Below are 21,704 nucleotides of genomic sequence, written 5' to 3'. Positions count from 1 at the left end.
AGGCTCTCTTTGCGATTCCACATGACACTGGTAAACCACCAATTTTCAGGTTCAAAGAGCAATCAATTAAACATTTCTTACTTTTGCAGGCTATGCCGATTCTGGAGGCATCCCTACATCCCGCAGGAATCTGCTGCATTGCTGGAAGCTGTACAGCACGACGATAAAGGACCTGATCAGTGTGCTTTCACAAAGGTGCGTACAAAACTGGCACTGCATTTCGAGTTGTAGGGTACATATGTGTAATATGCAATCATTTCACTGTATTGCCATTTTCGGGATTTTTAGTGCCTGATCACAAATTTTATGGTTCGATAGAGTGCCCTCAGTTTAATAAATTTACCTAAAGTAGCCTCCCCTGTGTTATAAATAATTCGGGGCTTGAGTAATTATGCCTGATATACTCCATATAGACTCTATATTATTCTAGCCAAATTGCCTTTTTAAGAGCCACGAATTGAGGTTTCGTGCTGTGAATAATGTGCTTTAGGGCGTCTAAAAAAATGTGTTCTACCACCTAAAGACATGGTTTAGGCAAAAGTGCCTTAAGCAATGATTTCGCACCAAAGTTGTATCATCAAGAGTTTCACGGAAGCCTGTGTGGTCGGTATGAAACATAACAAAGACAGACCAACCAAATACAACAATAAAAGCAACACGTTTCGGCTTCAATATTGAAGTAATAAGGTAGCAATAAGGTAGCAGTGCATTATTAAGTACGTTTTAGCATAAAACGGGGGTGGGCTTCTTCGTTTCAGATGAGCGTGTGTCCTGTTGATTTCATCTCTAGGGAATCCGGGTACAGGCATGGCTTCAAATTTCTTCCCTGGCTGATTTACTATCCAGTCACAATTGTGTTTATTGATTGCTGCATGCTCTGCCAAAGCATTTAATGCCACACTTTTCTTATCCACATCGTTCTGATGTTGGCGTAGCCATTGTTTAATGTTGCCCATTGTCATTATGTAGATATCATTCATATACACATGTTATGATTCAAAGGTCAAAATTCATGTCAGTAAAATGTTTAATACGGCTTGTTACTGGGATGGCTGTCTCGTTAGTTTAGCTTGACTTGTTTGTTTAGCTTCTTGGCGGGTTCTTATGGATTTGATTTTGTGCACAATGAGATGTTACAAACACACCTTGCAGATACATGAAAAAAAGGTTTACAACAGAGATAACATATATGCATGGGCCAATATATATGCCACCGAAATGCGCAAGCTTCATTTCTGCCTACAGAAAAAAGTTTTCTCCTCGAGGGCATGGCAACTTGCACTAATGAACCTCCAAGCGAAGGTTTTCTCTAATCCCTATTTTTGATATCTAAATGCTTATGTGGCATGTACAATCTGCTTGGGTCAGTTTCTCATGGGGATGAGCTGTCTAAAATTTAATTTCGAGTAATAATTGCAAGAATTAACTTACTTCACCTGTCTTCTAATCACTCTAATATTCTATGCTTCTACCTTGACAAACGTTTTATTAAATTAGTTTGGTGAGGCCCAATATACAGGGCTTTCTAATTGAAGGTATCGGTACCTATAAAGACTATGGTAACTATGAAAATGCCGCTTGTGTATGTGGTTCATTCACTTTGTCAAACAAAATCATTACACCCTAGTGCAGTCAGTAAATTGAAAACTGCATGTCAAGGGGAAGTCAGACAATTGTATTCGAAGACAATTGCATCTTGTTTGATAGTTCTCGAACACTTGTGCGTCACTAATCGAGCGCAGCTTGACCCCTGGCCCAACACTCAATTAGGCCTAAAACTTTCAATGTGTGCTAATCACTAGAACAGCACCAGATTTCACTCTGTGAAGGTGGGGAGCACGAATTTGCTTAGATATAGGAAGATGCATGTCTTTCTCTCGCATTGAAGTTCCCATTAATTTTTAGTCTTAGGTGAAAGTACACAGCTCAGCACAGTGCATGTATGGTATACGTAAGGCTGCTTTGTTCTTTAAATCGAATCAGCAAGAAGAAGCTATTTCCGTTTTTGCAAACCTCACCCTATTTCCAAACAATTCCTTGATCAAAAGTGTATAAAATGAATCTGTGCTTGTTCTATTGTTTCACAGGCAGACATGGGGTGACGGTGTATATGTTGAAAAGAGTCTGCTGAAGAGGCTGCGCCTGGATGCTAACAACTCAGGCTTTCATTTCTCGGGGGGCCTCTATAAAGCTCCTTTTACAAAAGAAGAGGATGAAAGGAGGTCCTTCTTTGGGCGGCCACCAAGTGCCTTCCACCGAGGGATCCGTTGGATTCCAAGAAGTTCGACGCCATACTCGGTACGTGTGCGACAAAGAAACATCTTAATATGCTTTGTGCAGTTTTCAACAACGCTCCTTTCATGGCAATTTCAGTGCTATCTTAGGGTAGTGCTTTCTTTGCTGCTGAAATAGCTATTAACCTGATTTTTATAGCATATAATAATGCAAGCTTTGCCACCATAACTAGAAAATTGTAGTTATGTTGGCATATGTATTTTTGTGATAGAGGCCCTGGTCATACGAACACTGATAATATAATATCCTGTCTTGTGAAAGGCTAACATGTTTAGTACCAACCTCACTTTGACAACGTCTGCCTGCACAGCAAAGGCATCTTATAATCTTGCTGTAGAACGTCCATAATGCATATTACCGAGCTTTGCTCCTGACAAGCTAGGCAGATATTTTATTGCTGGAGGGACACTAAAGAAAATTTTCCAGAGACGGTTACGATACTCTTATTATTACTTTCTAATGCAAATTTTGAGCGCAGCTATTAGATTTCCGAATTCGCTATGTATTGTGGCTGAGAATCAGGGCCCGTATTCACACAACGTTCCTACGCTAAAAGCATTCGTGCTAGCAAACGGTGATGTCGGAGATACTATTAGCGAAGGTGTTCAGGAAATGCTAAACAACATTTACGGACGAATAATTACGGGGTCTCTTAATATCTCTCTTAAGAGGTGAACGGTGAAGGCCTACTCTCCTTGCTCTTATTATTAACCTCATTATCTTTACCTGCTCTCTTTCTCTTTTTCTTTTAGTTATTACTGCTCACTAGTAAGCATGTTTATTCACCTGTAATCAAATAGGGTCATTACAAGCCGTCATTAGACATGTTGGTCATATCACAGTCACCAGTAGTCATTACAAGTAATTTCAGTCATTATTAGTCATTACTGGTCCTAACTAAGCTTTATCATCATTTGTAATCAATTGTACCCGTTACATGTTCTCCTTAGACATATTGGTCATTTCATAGTCATTGCTAGTCATTACTGCTCACTAGTAAACTTGTTTAGTTTTTGTAATCAATTCTGGTCATTACAAGCCGTCGTTAGATATATTGCTCATTTTCTAGTCATTAGTAGTCAATATTAACATCAACCAATCTCTATTATAGCGTTATAATTCACTAACTGCCACTATCAATCACTTTCTTTAATCTATCTTGAATTGCGCGATGACTCTTTGGCGGACACTCGAGCGGTCGGGTCTGCTGACACAAAATTCACCATGAGCCTAGAAGGGCTTTCGCCTTAAAAACTTTGTGAATTCGGGCCTTGATTTTGAATGATATGGTGCTCTCGGCGGTGACGCTGGGTCTCTGCTTTGGGAGCTCGTGTAGCAGAAGCGGCTGGTGAAGCATTCGCAGCGGTTGCGTCGCTCATGTTCAGAATTAAAGCGTGCGCAGGGTACCCCATGGCTCCCGCTGTGCGCCTTCTCTAGTGACGGCGACAACGAAGGCGAAATAGTGCATGCGCAATGGGTCCGAAGCTTACGCCAGCGTTTGATTCTACGCTGGCTGCAATCCTGGTCGCCGCCAGTACTCCGCTTTCCTCCCACCCTTTCGCCATACCATCCTCCGCATTCTGCGTCATGGTGCCGTTGCACCCTCCTGTCTGCTTGTATCCTAAGCCCCAGATCGCCCCTTACACGGCTTGTTTCATCCCCCGCGGTGCGCCAGTTCGCTCAGAAATTTCGCCATCCTAGTTCTCTCAGTTACAAATGACGCCGACGCCGTTACCACTTTAGAAAGGGAAGGCATTTTAGAGGGGAACGCACAAATGTCAATAAAATATTGACACATTCTCATGATCTTTGTAAAAAGGAAACTCACTAAGTTGTATACTATGAAGACATTTTATGAAGAATGAATTTAGGTTTTCGCTTATTATCTTAGTGGGGCCTTCCATGGTAACTACCATAGTGTTACCTGAGGCACAACCACTAAGTCCAGTTCGGCGAATTATTCCGAGCAAGCACATGCAAGGAGGTTTTAGGCACCACCAGATATATAGAACCTTAAAAATAGTGTAATTTATAAAATGGCACAGTTCTAATTCTGGTGCAGCAGCTGCACGTGCGGCTTTTACGTACACATTGTTGCCATGAACAGTGATGTATTTGAATTTTAATGGGGGCATATCGCATAAAAATGCGTGTGAGACAACAGTACTTTACGTAAATTTTATTTCGCTAAAGCGGCATTAAGAATTCATCGAACTGTAAACTCGCTTGTACAAATGGGACATCACACTTCATCAGAGCGTATTGTGCAGACCATGAAAAAGTCCTTACTGCCCAACCTCCTCCGTCAGTGTCCATGTCGCAGTATACATTCTGTCCTGAAGGGCCAGTGGCCTCATAGAACACGGTGTACACACCGCTTGTGGTTTGGCCGTTGTGAAGAAGGAGGACTGCGCAGTGTCGAGGGTGGAAGGAATCTTAAAGAACAAGATAACGCCAAGAGAGCGACTTAAGTTACATGATAATATTTGTATACCTCTGCTTGTTCGCTAATATGTCGTTGCCGTAGAACTTGTTTCGCTAAGTTTCACATCATGGTATGGGCTGACAGCATCGCTTATGTAGCGCCAAGGTCGCTGTGCTCCTGTAATTGCCATTTCATGAATGTCAAGGGCCGAGTTACCACAGCTTACCGACCCTAAATGGCGCTTGTCATTGGCTGACCACCTTCTACATTGGGCGCGGGAGTGGCAACAGCATTATTGAGTAGACGCGGGAGTGGCAACAGCATGATGGCTCACCTCCCGCCGTTTGGCACTTCGCAGGCATTCCTGGCATCCTTTCTTCTGTGGTCGGCGCTTGCGTCTGATGACTTAGCTGACCGTTCCAAATATGCTGCACCACCAGACGAACCCGCCGGCCATCACTTCCTAGACTACTCCCAACTGAACCCACCCGGACTGCCCTGCCCAATCTACTGCGCATCTACGTCATCAATGGTGACGTCAACCCCTGGTGCCTACTTAAACTCCCGGCCGTTCGACACCGTCTTCAGTGGGCGCGGGAGTGGCAACAGCATCATGGCTCACCTCCCGCCTTTTGGCACTTCGCAGGTGTGTAAGCGTTTTTCCCTGTACGCTAGAAAAAGCGATGATCTCTGCTTGCTGCTACTTCCACGCCCACACGTGCTTTGTGATACTATTTGCGAATGTTTCCATATGTTTGTGTTATTACTTTGCTGTGGCGACATTGAAACTAATCCTGAGCCTACCACGCGTTCAGAGTATCTTCTTCATACACAGACGCTACCTGATGAACCCTTGGAACAAATGGCCGTCCTTTTTCAGCTTCTGAAAGACGTTCAATTGCGATCGGTTCAGTCCTCAAAGCATCAGACAGAATTGGTTGCTGATGTTAAAGCAATTAAAGCCAGCCAAAAAAATATTGAAAGCAAGATTGGCTGCATACAAGAAAGACTGGATGCTCTTGAAGATAAAGCTAATTCACTAGATCACCTTAAGGAACACGTCACAGGTCTCCAGAAATCTGTAGCGACGTGCAACACTCAGCTTGTTTCCTTGCAATCTGGGTTCAACGACCTAGAGGACAGATCGCGAAGAAACAATTTAATTTTTCATGGCATCCCTGATTCTCGTGAATCATGGGAAGATTCTGAGGCCCACATCATTAACGCGCTAGCAACTATCACCGGCAGTCTACCCGACATGGCAATTGAACGCGCTCATCGTCTCGGTTCCTATTCACCCGATAAACGCCGCCCCATTATAGCGAAATTCAGCAACTACAAAGTAAAGGAAAAGGTGCTTTCCGCGCGTAAGCTCCTAAAAGATAAAGACATCACGATCTGTGATGACTACTCACCTGCCACCCGCCATATCCGAAGTAAACTGATTTCCTTTGCAAAACAGTTACCGGGCAAACCCCTGTTTCATCTTCGATACAACAAATAAGTTGTAAACAAGAAGCAGTACACGTACGATCCCGTTACAGACAGCGTGACAGAGTGCACGTCACAACACATGCGTGCTAACACCGAACCGCGTACTGCGCCACCTAATCTTCCATAGGGAAGCGCGAGGGGCAGTGGAAGTCACTTATATCCCGTATCTGTCCTTTTCACTAACATTCGAAGCATCAAGAACAAACGCGACTCATTCACTTCCACAGTCGACACGTTTAACCCACATATTATTACACTTACCCAAACTTGCCTGCACCCACATATTAGAGACCACGAAACCTTCTCTACCGCCCATGGCTTCTCCGTTTGTCGCTGCGACCGTACGTTGCGTCAAGGTGGTGGTGTTCTTCTGGCAATTAATAAACACCTACACTCTCAACCCATTACTATTGCTACTAACTCGGAGATAGTCTGGGCAATTATCGAAATAAATTCCGTAAAAATTATGATGGGCGTATGTTATCGCGCTCCTACTGACGTTGCCTCCTTTGCTAACGAATTACAAGACACAATTAATATCGTCGTAACGCGCTATCCTTCCTTACCGTTGTTTCTACTGGGTGACTTAAACATTCCAAACATAGTCTGGCATAGTGAACCTATCATGATACAACCGTTCTCCGCGTTAGCAAAAGATTTTCTTGACTTGTGCGCACTGTTCTCTTTCAATCAACTGATAACCCAGTCCACCAGAATCACACCACAAGTCGCTAACACCCTTTACCTTCTGTTAACAACATGACCCGATTTTATTTCGAACATTACTTACTTACCATCCTTAAGCGATCACTCCCTTATCCATTTCAACATCAACATTTCACGTCCGAAATCAGAAAAAAAGATCAAGACAATTCACGACTATAAGAAAGCTGACTTTGAATCAATTAACAACGAGCTCTGTATATTCCTTGAAACTTTCCTGACTGATTTCGATAACCGTAGTGTTCAGTTGAACTGGAATATGTTTGTTACTAAAATTCGTGAACTAACAAGAAAATTTATCCCTACCTACACTCTTTCCTGTAATTATAACGCTCCCTGGATCAACACCCACATTAAGCGCCTTTCAAACAAAAAGAGACGTTCGTACAGACTACCCAAAACATCTGGAAACGCTCAGATGGGCAGCTTAGAAACGCGCTACATATAACTACATAACAGCGCTTAAACAAGCTAAAGATTACTTTTTAAATAACACATTGCATTCCATGCTAACTACTGATACGAAAACGTTCTGGCGCACTATTAACCTAAAACATGACGACGCCATAACCCTTGTTGATAGCACCGATACCGCAATTGCCCCTGCCGATTGCGCATCTGTATTAAATGACGTTTTTGCGCGTAACTTTTCTGACACGCTCATGTAACACGCCCAACTACACTATCTTACGACTACGCCGCAATGCACCCTTTAATAATCGAACCCGTTGGCATAGAAAAAATAATCGCCTTATTGAAACTCTCATCCGCTCCTGGCTGTGACTTAATTAACGCTAAGTTTCTAAAAAAACACTAGCACATATTGTTCCATTATTCTTGCAAAGATTTTCCAGCAATCACTTGACAACCCAGTTGAAAAAGACAACAGGAATTCCTGTCGCAACTACAGAAATTTCTGTTGTACAACAGGATTTTTCTGTAGTAACTACAGATTCCTGACGGAGCGACAGACTTTTCTGATGTACAACAGACATTTCTTGTTGTGACTACAGAAGTACACTCTGTCGTATGTCTGTTGTTACAACAGAAAGCTGAAGCTCTACAACAGATTTTTGTAGTACTACAGAAAAATTTGTCAGCACAACAGGCACCCTGTTGTCTCAACAGAAATGTTCCTGAAGTAACTCAAGAAAATTCTGTAGTGCTACAGAGAGCTGTTGAAATACTACAGAAACCTATCGTGGCAACAGGCACCCAATTGTCACAACAGAAGTGTTCCTGAAGTAATGCGACAAACTTCTGTTGTACTACAGAGAACTGTTGGTGTACGACAGAAACTTATCGCTGCAACAGGCCCCCAATTGTCATAACAGAAGTGTCCCTGAAGTAATGCGACAAACTTCTGTTGTACTACAGAGATCTGTTGTTGTACGACAGAAACCTATCGCCGCAACATGTACCCAATGATGACAACAGAAGTGCACTGAAATTATGCGACAAGCTTTTGTAGTGTGTACTACATATATGTAGCACGGAATTTCGTTTTGACACATAACCTACTGTGAAGACATAACTCAGTTTAAAAATTCCCAGTTGAAAAAGACAACAGGAATCCCTGCCGCAACTACAGAAATTCTGTTGTGCGACAGAAGTTCCTGACGTTTCTTAATTGAGAGACATCTCTGACGTTACGACAGAGATTCTGATGTCGCAACAGAAGCATTCTGTCGCGAAGGCCAAGAGTTATGAAGTCGCAACAGAAACGTTCTGTCGCGACAACAAGAGTTCTGAAGTCGGAACAACAGCTTTATATCGAGACAGCGACCCCGACGTTACGACACCAATTCTGACGTCGCAACAGAAACATTCGGTCGCGAAGGCCAAGAGTTCTGGAGTCGCAACAGAAGCGCCTTCCGTCGCGGCCCTTTAAAATTGTATGTCAATTTCAGATCGGTGATGTACACTGCACTTTTCTCTTGCGCGGTTTTCAATCGCGCTTCTCTGAAGCCGGCAATGCTGATAGCACGGACACCGGTATTAAAGTCGACGTGGCCAATACTTATAATTGTGCCGTGACGACGCGGCACCAGCAACGCCCTGCCGGTCTCCTTAAAATCGGCCGCTGATCAAAATTGTACCATCTGCGGGAATGGCTGCGCATCCGTTTTGTTTTATTTGGTAAAATGTGACACACAGGCCTGTGGACTTACATGTGCTGTTACACTGACACATTAGGTAATTTCCCAGGAATATTTACCAAGCTTATGCGAAACGGAAAAGAAGTTTTGGGTTGTTCCACAAAGTTGCGTGAAAGGCTGTCTCGCTCGGGTCACATTAATCTGGTACAGCGCTGCCGTGAGAAGCCAGTATGCTGTCAGAAAGAACACTCATCCACGAATGTTTATGTAGCTATTTTGCATTGAACACAAGAATTATATGCGCGCTCGAAAGTGTAAAGAAAGAGCGACAACTGTCGAAATTAGCAGAAACAACCCTAACAGTCACCGTTGCCTATTTCTGAATTTCTCATTTAATATGGATATCGTACATCAAAATCGATGTTCTAGCACTCCATGATGTAGCTGTCGATGGTAAGAACACTCTTGGTCTTCTAGAGATGCGGCACTTGACGCGGTGGAGTGATAGCGCATCTTGACCCTTAAAACGCAAATGTAAACATCAGCGCATCAGCACATCGTACTGTTCAAAACGCCAAAAATTTACTCTCGAAGAACGTGTCAGCGGTGGTGCAGTGGTAAGATGTCGGGCTCAGAATCGTGCGGTCGCAAGTTCGAATCCTGGCCGCGGACGTTTTTTTTTAAATTTTTTTTTCACTTTTATATTTTTCTTTTTCTCTACTAACAAATTTACATATCCTTAAGGAGGTCTCTGTCAATTTTTAATTAAATATTGATCATGAACTACAGAGCTTTCTACTACAGGACGTCACACTACAGACAACAGAACTACAGGCAACAGAACTACAGGCAACAGAACTACAGGCAACAGAACTACAGGCAATAGAACTACAGAAACAGCGTCCCAAAATACGACAGACTGTCAAAATTTCCTGTTGTGTTTTTCAACTGGGAATGGTTCACTGCCTGCTGATTGGAAGGTGGGGAAGGTGATTCTACTTTACAAAACAGGTACTAAACATTCCCCACTGAACTATCGGCCTATTTCCTTAACGAGTATACCATGCAAAATTATCGAGCATGTTCTGTCTTCTCATATTGCCAACTTCTTAGAAGAAAACTCCTTTTTTTTCTGAGTTTCAACACGGCTTCCGCAAAACATACTCATGTGACACCCAACTAGTATCATTCACGCATAAACTAAACCTATTGCTTGACCACTCTTCAGTTGCAGATCTAATTTTTTTGGACTTCGCAAAAGCATTCGATAAAGTGTGCCATAGCTTATTAATCTACAAACTGCAACAACTAAACCTTGAGCCTGAACTTCTGTACTGGCTTGAAGTTTTCCTCACTAACCGTTCACAGTTCGTTTCAGCTAACGAAGTAACATCTAATCTGAGTCCTGTTTATTCAGGTGTACCACAAGGCTCCGTGCTTGGACCCCTCCTATTTCTCATATATATTAACGACTTACCTTCCTGTGTTTCATCTCAAATTCACCTATCTGCTGACGACTGCGTAATTTACACCGAAATAACTCGCGACGAGGATGTTACCAGGCTTCAAGCTGACCTTAACGCCATTTCTGCATGGTGCTATTCATGGTTAATGGAACTAAATGTTAACAAGTGTAAATTCATGCGTGTATCTCGAACTACCAGTGAACCACCTGTGTACTCCCTTAATAACACTCCATTAGAATTGGTAACAACTTACAAGTACCTTGCCCTTCACATCACCTCTGATCTTACTTGGAATACCCACATCACCGATATAATAAGTAACGCTAACAGAATGCTAGGTTACTTACGACGCAACTTTTGCAAAGCACCTTCATCCTTAAAATAATCCTCTATAAAACTCTAATACGACCTAAACTTGAATACGCTGCTTCAGTCTGGGATCCAGGTCAAGTAAACCTAAAACACTCACTGGAAATGCTTCAGAATAACTCTACTCGTTTCAGTCTTTCTAACTATAATAGAACCGCCAGTATCAGGGCCATGAAATCTAGCCTTAACCTACCGTCCTTGTTATCACGTCGAAAATTGTTCCGTTTGTGCCTTTTTCATAAATTATTTCATCACCCGCTGCTACGCAACAAACTTATTTCTCCGCCTCCGTATCTATCACCCAGACTAGACCACATTCATAAGGTTGACATTTCATTTTGCAGATCCAACGCTTTTTGCAGTCATTTGTTCCACGCACTTCCAATGAGTGGAATCACCTCCCCGCCTCGATAGCCGCTATCACAGATCACCATTTATTCAAGAATGTTTAGCTAGCACGGTATAACTAGGAACCTTTTTTTTCATATTGTTCAACCTGTACTCACAATAGCCGTAGCTAACATTGTATAACTAGGTGCCATTTGTTAAATAGTTTTGTTTATACATATTTATATACATAATTTTCTGCACTAGTAACTCCTGTTTGTTGAATTTACCTGTTTTTGCTTGTAACCACTCCCCTCTATAATGCCGTAATGGCCCTGAGAGTATGATAAATAAATAAAAAAAATTAAAATGTAGGAGTTCGCTGGTATCTCATTAACATTATCTGGCACCTTACCTTAGGAGCTGGTATCTTATTAACAGCTAGGAGGAAGGACTTTTTCGTGGACGCGGGCCCTGATTCTTATAAATTTCTTTGGTGCATTCACATCTGAGGCTAACACACGTATTGATGACAGTTACCCGCAATACGCATCGCTACACTAATTTTTTTTCAAACGTCCGTAACAGTTAGCGCACATTGTATCGTGTAGCATGCTGGCACCACTCTGCAAGCGAGGCCTGCATAAAATAAAAACACCGCCCATGCAGCTCCTACAGATTGTAAACCAGTGAAACGGTAAAATGCTGCCCCGACGCTTATCGCTGGGGTGATTCCGACGATTTCGATACGCCTCTGTGTTTCTCGAAGATGTTACGCAAATGTGCGGATTGTGTTTATCACAGTGCTCATTTGAAATACCACACATTAGCCTTCGCTTAATCACCTTCATGGAACTGTGCAACGAGTGGTTCATTGTGGTAATCCAGCGGGTTCATCACGGCCTTTCTGAAATATCTTACACAATTGTGTTTCCTAATGCGTTATTTATAGTGTTTATGTCTCAGCTGTGCACTGCAGTATAGTTACCAAACGGCACACGGGGGCCGCACATTTCATTAAGTTAATGACTGGGGCACATTTTTGATAATATTTCGAAGCCAGAGGGACACTGCTGCGCGTGTTCCCTGCTGCGGGAGTGAAATGACGTCGCTATTCCCGAAGCCAACGGCGTGCCTTAGCTCTTGCCGGATGGTTTCTATGGTCGGACCACGAGCATTTCGCCTAGGCATATACAGCTTCGCTGTAAATCTATTTCTTTAGGTGGGCCATCATGACAATGTCTTGACCATGATACCTTCGCTGTATCAATGTTTGTTTGTTTGTTTGTTTGTTTGTTTATTGGTTTCTTTCCAATACAAGGAAAAAGCGAAGGGAGAGCTAAAGGCTACTAGCCTGACGAGGCCCTCCCTCCGCATACAGTTTCGACAACATTACAAAAGAGATTTGAGAAAAACAGCACACACATTTGTAGTTACACTCTACACAGTTCTATGTCATAGAGGATCTAGTTCATATCACTGCACACAAATATATAAAATAGATTTCTTGTCATAGATGTGACAGAACGGGAAAAAAAACATATGAACGCAAATGCAAAATGTCAATCATCGTAGCGAACATATGAAAAAAGAGAAAAAAGGCGACATCCAACACACAGTAAAAGAGCACTGTTTTACAGACAAACGCTACATATGGTTTTAAATGAGATGTCACTGGTAGCGAATTTCTTTCTCGATAACCATTGTTTTGAATGTTTTTTTCTTAATCGATTTGTTGAGGTCGACATCATCTGGAAGTTTATTTAGAAGCACCGGAATTTGGTAATTTAAATGTTGTTTTCCATAATTCGTGCGTGTTCGAGGCTTTCTGCGCTCTTGCCTTCGAAGGGCGAGCGTGTGTGTTTCAGCGGGATTGCTAAATGCGTGTAGTTTATGTTTTTGTACATACTGCAATAACTTGAAGCAATAAATTTCATCAGCTCTTAGCAGAGAATACTTTACAAACAGTGGACCTGTTGGCAAGTCTTGTGGGTGTCCTGCATATCTTTCGAGTAGGCGAAGTACACACTTCTGAAACTTTAGTATTCGGAGGTAGTTTCTACTAGAGGTTGTACCCCAAACCAAAATACAGTAGGAAAGTCTGGAATAAAAGAGAGTATAATAAAGAGAAACTTTAAGCCACAAAGGTATAAGTGAGCTTATTCTATACAAGCAGCCGAGCGATCTACTGAGCTCCAAAGCAAGATTATCAATGTGGGTGTTCCAAGACAAATTTTCTTGGAACCATACTCCCAGAAATTTTTGCTTCACCTCTTGTTTTAACGGAGTGCCCCGAAAGGTAATATGAATATCATTCTTCATTGGCTTGTTAATCGGAGCGAATATAATATATTTGGTTTTATTAGTATTCAACTGTAACCTGTTGGCATGTAACCAGTCAGAAAGTGACTCCATATACTTATTAACAATCTCCTGAAGCTCTGTAAGGGTACGTGCAGTGAAGAAAATATTCGTGTCATCTGCGTACATTATTAGTTTAGGGGAATTATAGATGCTACAGAGATCATTAATATAGACTAAGAATAATAGCGGTCCAAGAATAGAGCCTTGAGGAACACCTTGTTTAATTACTATTTTTGTAGTCGTTCCTTGGTGGACACTTACATATTGAAGCCTATTGCTTAAGTAACTCTCTATCAGTTTAAGGACGACGCCGCGAACACCATATCTTTTTAGTTTAATTAATAGCACATCATGACACACTGAGTCAAAAGCTTTTCGTAGATCTACAAACAGTCCTAGCGTGTAAAGCCTGTGCTCAAAGTTATGTATAATATCATGCTTGATACTGAGAAGTGCGTCCTCGGTAGATTTTCCTTTTTGAAATCCGAACTGCATGTCACTTATTACCCCATATTTCGCAAAGAATTTTTCTAGTCTTATATTTATGGCCCCTTCAAATACTTTCGATAGAACAGGCAGGACCGAGATTGGCCTATAGTTGCTTATGTCTCCTTCAGCACCACCCTTGTGAATAGGACAGATGCGGGCTATCTTGAGCGAGTCAGGGAAGATTCCAGTCTCAAACATTTTATTTATCATGTCTGCTAGGATGGGGGATAGGATTTCAGACACATGTTTAATTGGCATTGCTTTAATTTCATCAGAACCAGAAGCAACATCATTTCTAATCCCATTGATAAGTTTGTTGATTTCGTGAGGAGTTACTGGTGCGAGAACCATAGAGTTCACTATCGTAACGCTGTTATCAACCAAGTTATGCTCTTCATCATTTTCCTGCTCGTACACTGCGCTCGTGGCAAAATAGGCGTTAAGGGCGGTGGCCGCTTCAAGACCGGTTAGTGTGCCTGTAGGTGTGACTATTTTTAGTACGGTACATTGTTCTTTCTTCCCAGTTAGATTTTTTACTTCATTCCATATTTTCCTAGGATCCTTACCTATTTTGGCAAAAACCTGTTCATAATATTCTACCTTAGCATTTTTAATTTCACTGCTCAGTTTATTTCTATACTGTTTGAAAGTGATTAGGGCATCTTCTCCTCGCGTTTTTAAAAACATATGGAACAAACGGTTCTTTTTTGTTATTTTCTTTAATAAGGAGTTGTTAATCCAGGGCTTCCGTATTCTTTTACATCTTGGCCTACTCAGTTCCGTTGGAAATGCTTGATTGTAGCATGCAATAAGTTTATCAAGAAAAATATTGTACGCCTTACTAGGGTCGTCTTCTTTTAATACGCATGCCCAATCAACGGTAGCAACCAGAACGCAAAAGAGTTTCAATGACTGATCATTTATCCTGCGGATGATCTTCTTTGGTACATGACTACGTTTACCACACAAAGAGGGGATAAGACAAAAAGCTGGAAGGTGATCACTAATTCCTAGCGTCAGCAATCCAGCAGCACAATTCGGTGGGTGTATGTTCGTAATACATACATCAAGCAAAGTTGCAGTATTGGGTGTCACTCTTGTTGCTTCGACGATAGTGTTTACGCATGCGTAAGATGTGACTAATTCTGTCAGTTGTCTTGAAGGGGCATCATGCGATAGCATATCTATGTTGACGTCACCCATTATCACGAAAGACAGACCAGTACAAGTAAGGTGTCGCAGTAGATTGTCTAGGAACTCGAAGAAATTTGTTTTGTTACCTGCGGGTGGCCTATAGATAACGGCAGCTACATTATTTTCCACATGTATGGTAAGGCACTCAACATCATTGTTAACGACCGAAAAATCACGCAAAACTTCATGAGACATAGGTCGTTTGATGTACGCGGCTACGCCACCGCCCCTTCCATGCGACCTAACAGCACCTTGATAAGCATAGTTTTGAAAGAATGGGGGTTGTTCTTCAACTCTTAACCACGTTTCTGTGAATAACATCAAATTAAATTCAACGGTCAATGAAGTGAAGAAGTCGCGTAATTCTTGTTTGTTTCTTATACTGCGCACGTTCAAGTGGAACACTCGCAACTGGTTCTGAGTAGTCTCTGCCAAAGAATTGAAGGCGTTTATAGTATAGTAGTGAGAAGAGTTTAAAGCTGCCATATTCTTGCTTGTTGCTATTTCTGGCATGTGGTTAATCACTTCACTTAGTTTCGCGGGACATTTTTTCCAGGTCACTCGTAGCGTTTATCCGCAAAGTTGCAGACTGTTCGTCCCTTCGAGCAAAGATTTTGCCACCGTTTGTCCACACAAACTTCCAGCCTACTTCACGCTTTTTCTTTGTCGCCGCACCGAGAAGCTGCTTACCATGACGGGTAAGATGCTCATTCACGTAGACTGGCTTAGATTCTTCAAAACCCAGTTTTGTAGTGTTAATCCGGATTTTTCTGGCCTTCTGAAGGACAGCATTGCGTTTTGTGCGTCGGACAAAACGAACGATGATATTTGTCTCATCATGTCTTGCAGTCGGCACTCTGTGGCATGCATCAATGTCGGCATCGGTAATTTCTTCATCCACAAGCGCACCAATCTTTTTAATTATGATCACTGGCTCGCCATCAAGTGGCACTCCCTTAATTTCGAGGTTATTTCCCCTCTGGTATTGCTCCAGCTCCTCGATGCGGCGTGACAGTCGCGCGTTGTCAGCTTTAAGATCTTTATTTTCTTGAAGCAAATTATGAATGTCATCTCTTAGTGTCCTTAGGTTCTGAATGTCTTCTTTCAGTGTCTTTACATCTTGCAAGCTATCTTTGATTGCCCTGAGCTCAGCTCTCAGCTCCCGCCGCAAGTCCTCAATCGCTTTAGCCGTTTCCCCTGGCATAATAAATCGATGCAAAAGTAAACAAAGATTTACAACAAGTAAATCAGCAGCAGACTAGGCCACATGTACATTCGGCAGGTGCGTTCGGCAGCGGTGCACTGGTATTGTTTTGGAATAGCAAAGGACAATGCTTACCTGCAAAGAGCAGATATGAATCTCAGTGACGTTGAACACAGGTGCACCGCTGCCGAACTGCCGTGAGGAAGGATTCGGCGATCCCTTTTAAGCCCAGCAGAAGATGCTTGCAGCCCTCTGTCGTCGCAAAACCAATGCTTGCGGTTAACAGCCGATGTCTGGGGGGCGTCAGTCTTGCCTTCACGTCGATCCCAGCAGTGCGGTCTGTGCTGGCCGATAGCAATCTTCTACGGCTTCTGCGATGAAAGAACTGCAAAGAGCAGATATGAATCTCAGTGACGTTGAACACAGGTGCACCGCTGCCGAACTGCCGTGAGGAAGGATTCGGCGATCCCTTTTAAGCCCAGCAGAAGATGCTTGCAGCCCTCTGTCGTCGCAAAACCAATGCTTGCGGTTAACAGCCGATGTCTGGGGGGCGTCAGTCTTGCCTTCACGTCGATCCCAGCAGTGCGGTCTGTGCTGGCCGATAGCAATCTTCTACGGCTTCTGCGATGAAAGAACTGCAAAGAGCAGATATGAATCTCAGTGACGTTGAACACAGGTGCACCGCTGCCGAACTGCCGTGAGGAAGGATTCGGCGATCCCTTTTAAGCCCAGCAGAAGATGCTTGCAGCCCTCTGTCGTCGCAAAACCAATGCTTGCGGTTAACAGCCGATGTCTGGGGGGCGTCAGTCTTGCCTTCACGTCGATCCCAGCAGTGCGGTCTGTGCTGGCCGATAGCAATCTTCTACGGCTTCTGCGATGAAAGAACTGCAAAGAGCAGATATGAATCTCAGTGACGTTGAACACAGGTGCACCGCTGCCGAACTGCCGTAAGACCCTCCAACGGCCCTCCACAAAGAGGTAAGACCCTCCACAAAAACCCTCCAACGGAAGCTGTGGCGCGCCATTGGCTACACTATAGGGACGTTGTTTCTCCCTCTCCGACTTCGCTGTGGTAAGACCACGCATCATTCATTTTCCCGAGGAGCAGCTGACCTACGAGCAGCAGCGGCCGGAGCAGGAGCGGGAGAGTTCTCGCTGGCGTCGCGCCGACGCCTCGGCAGAAGACCGGGCCCGCAATGCGGAGGGCAAGCGGCAAAGTCAGGCCGAGGATGAGGCGTTTCGGGTCCGCGAGACATAGCAGTGACAATGTCGACGTCAACATAAAAACCAGGGCCGCACATTTCAGCCTCGCTGGTTTGCCATCTGCACGGAGTGCATGGGCGATGTTTCAGCTTGTGTTTCAAATCAACGAGAACTTTATCTGTCCGTCAAGTAAAACGAATGTTATGGCCCATATCCCTCCTCCCCTAAACAAAGGCTCATGCCCCCTCAGTAGGCTTTCTCTGATCTGACCACGCATGTTTCGCCTAGGCATATACAACTTGAATGTAAATCATGCCGCTGATAGTAAAAGCAACTCTCTGCTGAGACACTGATGCACATGTGAAATCAGTCAGATACGTGGTGCCAGAAGTGGCCAGCCCACGTCGCCGACCACGGCTACAGCCATGACAGAGATTCCGCCGCCAGAGCGACAACGTCTTGGCGAAAACGCGCCTGACAACTGGCGGAAGTTGAAGCACTGAATGCAGCTTTACTTGATCGCAGCAGGGCCAAAGGAACCACAAAAGCAACTCAGTAAGGCTCCGAAAGCAGCCATCTTTCTTCACCTCGCCGGGCAAGAGGCCATCGTTTTACGTATTGATCTGCGGTAAAGAAAATGCCAACTACGACAAACTGGTGGAAGCTTTCGAGGTATATTGTCCATCGCAAACCAACAAAACATATTCGAGGTACGTGTTATGCCACAGAATGCAATCTGATGGAGAATCGTTGGAAACGTTCTTCGTGGACCTACAGTTGAAACAAAGGAGCTGTATTTTGGCAGACTGCGAGACTGGGTGTTGCAGGATCAGGGAGTTGGCGGAACTACAAGCAACAGCCTTCGAGAAAAATATATTAGCGACGAATGATTCAGCCCTTGAGACGACCACGGAGGGAACAAAAGAAGAATAAGTTCGACTTGCGCGAGGTAGAATTAGGGACGAGAAAAAATAGTGTTCCTCCGCTAAAGCACGTCAACGAAACGCAGCAAGACAGATCCCAAGTATAAAGCAGATGCGGATACTGTGTCGCGGTTCACGATGCTAGACCATGCCCAGCTTTTGCCAAAACTGCTGCCCAATGCAACATGCTAAACCATTTTTCTGTGTGCGACAGAACAAAATAACCAAGGGCTGACAACGCAGCCCAGCGAAGCGACGTAGTACAAAGCAACAACAGCAACATTTAGTCTTTCTCGAAATATTCGCTGCTGGTAGCCTCAGCATCGAAAAGCGAAGGCCTGATTGACTGCTTATTACTCGCATATTTGGCCATGCCGTAAAGCTAAAAGTGGACGCGGGTGCTGAAGCGAACTTTCACTATTTCACTATGCACTTTGGAGGCGTTGAATGCCCGATAGCGTCCGCTGGCCACGGAACTATGTCTTCGCAATTACGAAAGAAATGAAATTAAGCACATAGGAAAGGTCCACCTTTATGTTCAAGTAGGGTTCCAGAGCCATCCGGTGGATTTTTTTTTTGTCTTGAGAAAAAAAAATGCAGGCCATACTGCAGCTGGAAGGGATGAGTGGTTCGGCTTGGTGAAGGTTAGCCAAGGCTATGACGTATCAGGTAGAAGCCAACTGTGTAATTGCTAACAGCAGAAATTTGAAGACATCACAGTGTTCTTAAAACTGTGTTGTGTAGGAGGATGAAAAGTATACGAAGGACAGGACGGGTGCCGGGCTTTTAACTAGAATATACATAATATGGCCGGCTATTCGTACGCACTGCGCATGAGACACATATTATCGTGAGAAGAATTGCAGAACTCAATCGAATTCGCCTGTCCAGATGCTGTAAAGAAATGACATTTGCTTCCTCACGCGGCGCCAAGGAAGGACGGCTGATGCACTTAACCCTCGCATACCTTTTATAATACACATAAACTATTTCACGGTCTGTCTGTCTGTTTGTTTTCTTGTTTTTTTTGCTCATGAAAAGTAGTGTGTGAGAACGTGTTCACAAGTATTGACAAGCTGCAGCGGTAGTACAGAGTGACCTTGGAAACCCGGTGTCCGCCGAGTAGCCGAGTCGGCAAGACGTGTTTTCCTTGTTTGGCTGCCTCAGCTCAAGCAAGAAATGGACCACCTGAAAGCAGCAGCCATCATCATGAAAGCTCGACAACTGTCTGACTGGGTGAACTCACTGGTAACTGTTCGTAAGTATAACGGGAAGTTCTGTATTTGCAGGGAACCCAGGAACATGAAAGGAGCGATAAAGAAGGAGGATTTTCAGCTTCCCCTCCAGCAAGAGATTGAGATCGAGCTGGCAGGCGTGATATATTTCGATAAATAGGATGGAAATAGCGGCTTTCATGAAATCCCGCTAGATACAGAAACTTCATGAATGTGCATGTTCATACGCGATTTAGAACGTTAGCGCTTTTTAAGGCTACAATTTAGAGATGGTTTTGGCGCAGGCAGTGCTTCACAGGACGATGACATACGTAGTTAAAAGCTTACCCAGCATGCGGGTTTGTGTGGATGAGATCATTATCTGACGAACCACGTTGAAAACGCATACGGATAGGTTGTGTACACTTCCAAAATTGCTGGCGCCACATGCTAACGCTTAACGCTTAACGCCACATGCTTACCTTAGTGAAATGATTAGCAATATGTTCCATGCACCTCAACCAAAAAAGACTTGCGAGGATACTTGGGTACCGTGAGTAACATTCCTAAGTGCCTCCCCGACCTTGCTCATTGAATAAAAAATCTTCGTGCCTTGGCGCGATAAGATGCCATCTTCGAAAGGACATCAGTACACCACAGAGAACGGGCGCTTCTGCGCCAAATGCGTATGGAAGCACCCGTTCCAGCAGTATGCTGTGTTTATCTTCATAAAAGTGTTAAATGGGACTAAATGTTCCACAGGAACACCAATTATTCTCTATGTAGATTAGAACCAAGGCATCACGAGTTATCGGAATCAAAAAAATTGCTGTACCTTTTGATATGACTAACCACTGTAAATATAGAGTGGCTCAGCTAATCTTAGCCAATGTGTTCATCGAAATAAAACATTTTTTAAACACGATACAAGGTACTAGTTAAGACCTCTGTTGTTCGGTAATAACACCTCTGATGAGCCAATGCAGTAGGTTTGATGTTTGTATTTCGCGCACTCTGTCTGAATATTTTTTTTTGCCTTCAGCAGCTTGGCTAACGTTGCTCGGACACATAGCACAGTCGACTGCACATGCACAGTGAAGTGCTGTCGAGGCGCCCGCATGGGCAAGCTACAAGGCAGCAACCGATGCACACTTCCGCGTTTGCGAGAGATAAACAATGTTATATTGGGGTTCAATAATTGATTTCGGTAAGGTGGGTAGAATATCCCTGAGGCAATGACGCCCGCCACATTATATTGAAAGACATCCGAATCAATGCGGAGGTCTGCAGTCAAGTTTGGAGAGATTAGGAGACTTCTTTCGTAGGGAGCCTTCGTGTTTATTCTAAAAAAACAGGACCATAACTTGCCTAAGACACTGTGAAAGTAAATTCGGGCCTTCCAGGATTTTCACGGCGGTGACGCATGCACTATCAGTTTCGCTGTAATCGGAAATAATAAAGGGATTTTACCGAGTATGAATGTCCTCGTTAAAACCAGAAATATTTCTTCCAAAGAAATCTATGGGTGTAGCAATCGTGGCGTTTACACAAATATCTTCAAAGCAAAGGCACGTATTAAAAGAATTTAAAAAAAATTTCTTACATAACTTTTCTATTAGAGCCTCGGGAGCAGCTTCTTATGTGGTAGATTTGAAGGCGGCCACATCTTAAGGCATCAATATCCTTTTAGACCTTGACAACTGCCTCCAATTTTTTCGTCCTATTTCCATACCTAATACGTGCATAACAGCAACCGAGTCCGCCCACTGCTAAATCCAGTAGAGACGCCCGGTGAGGAAATGCATGACGAAGTTTTCATTGCGGCATGTCACTAGAAATACTGATAGTGCACGTCGCGGCACATGCCTGCCATGACAACGTGCCCTATGATTACCTGCTACGACGGGCCATGAAG

General features: G+C 43.5%; 1 protein-coding gene across 7 annotated transcripts in view; it reads right to left on the bottom strand.

Moving 5' to 3' along the window:
• LOC135913107 (techylectin-5A-like) overlaps positions 1 to 17,415 on the bottom strand; it is a 52,716-nt gene extending 35,301 nt beyond the window's left edge. For 2 of the 7 annotated variants that reach the window (XM_065445772.1, XM_065445771.1), the window contains exon 1: positions 5,055 to 5,203. Coding sequence is in view for 4 of the 7 variants with exons in the window: in XM_065445771.1 (XP_065301843.1) it covers positions 5,055 to 5,091 (37 nt within the window). In the remaining 3 variants the exon portion in view is untranslated. Of the gene's footprint in view, positions 1 to 81; positions 149 to 4,584; positions 4,704 to 4,789; positions 4,956 to 5,054; positions 5,204 to 16,584 lie in introns of those variants that run through there. The other 5 variants (XM_065445770.2, XM_065445773.2, XM_065445768.2 and 2 more) reach the window with 5 other exon arrangements.
• Positions 17,416 to 21,704: the final 4,289 nt, after the last annotated feature.

The sequence above is a fragment of the Dermacentor albipictus genome, chromosome 2, assembly GCF_038994185.2.
Source record: "Dermacentor albipictus isolate Rhodes 1998 colony chromosome 2, USDA_Dalb.pri_finalv2, whole genome shotgun sequence".
In the NCBI taxonomy this organism is placed as follows: Eukaryota; Metazoa; Arthropoda; class Arachnida; order Ixodida; family Ixodidae; genus Dermacentor; species Dermacentor albipictus.
Note: the sequence above shows the minus strand (reverse complement) of the source record. Positions and strands in the feature narration are given on the sequence as shown.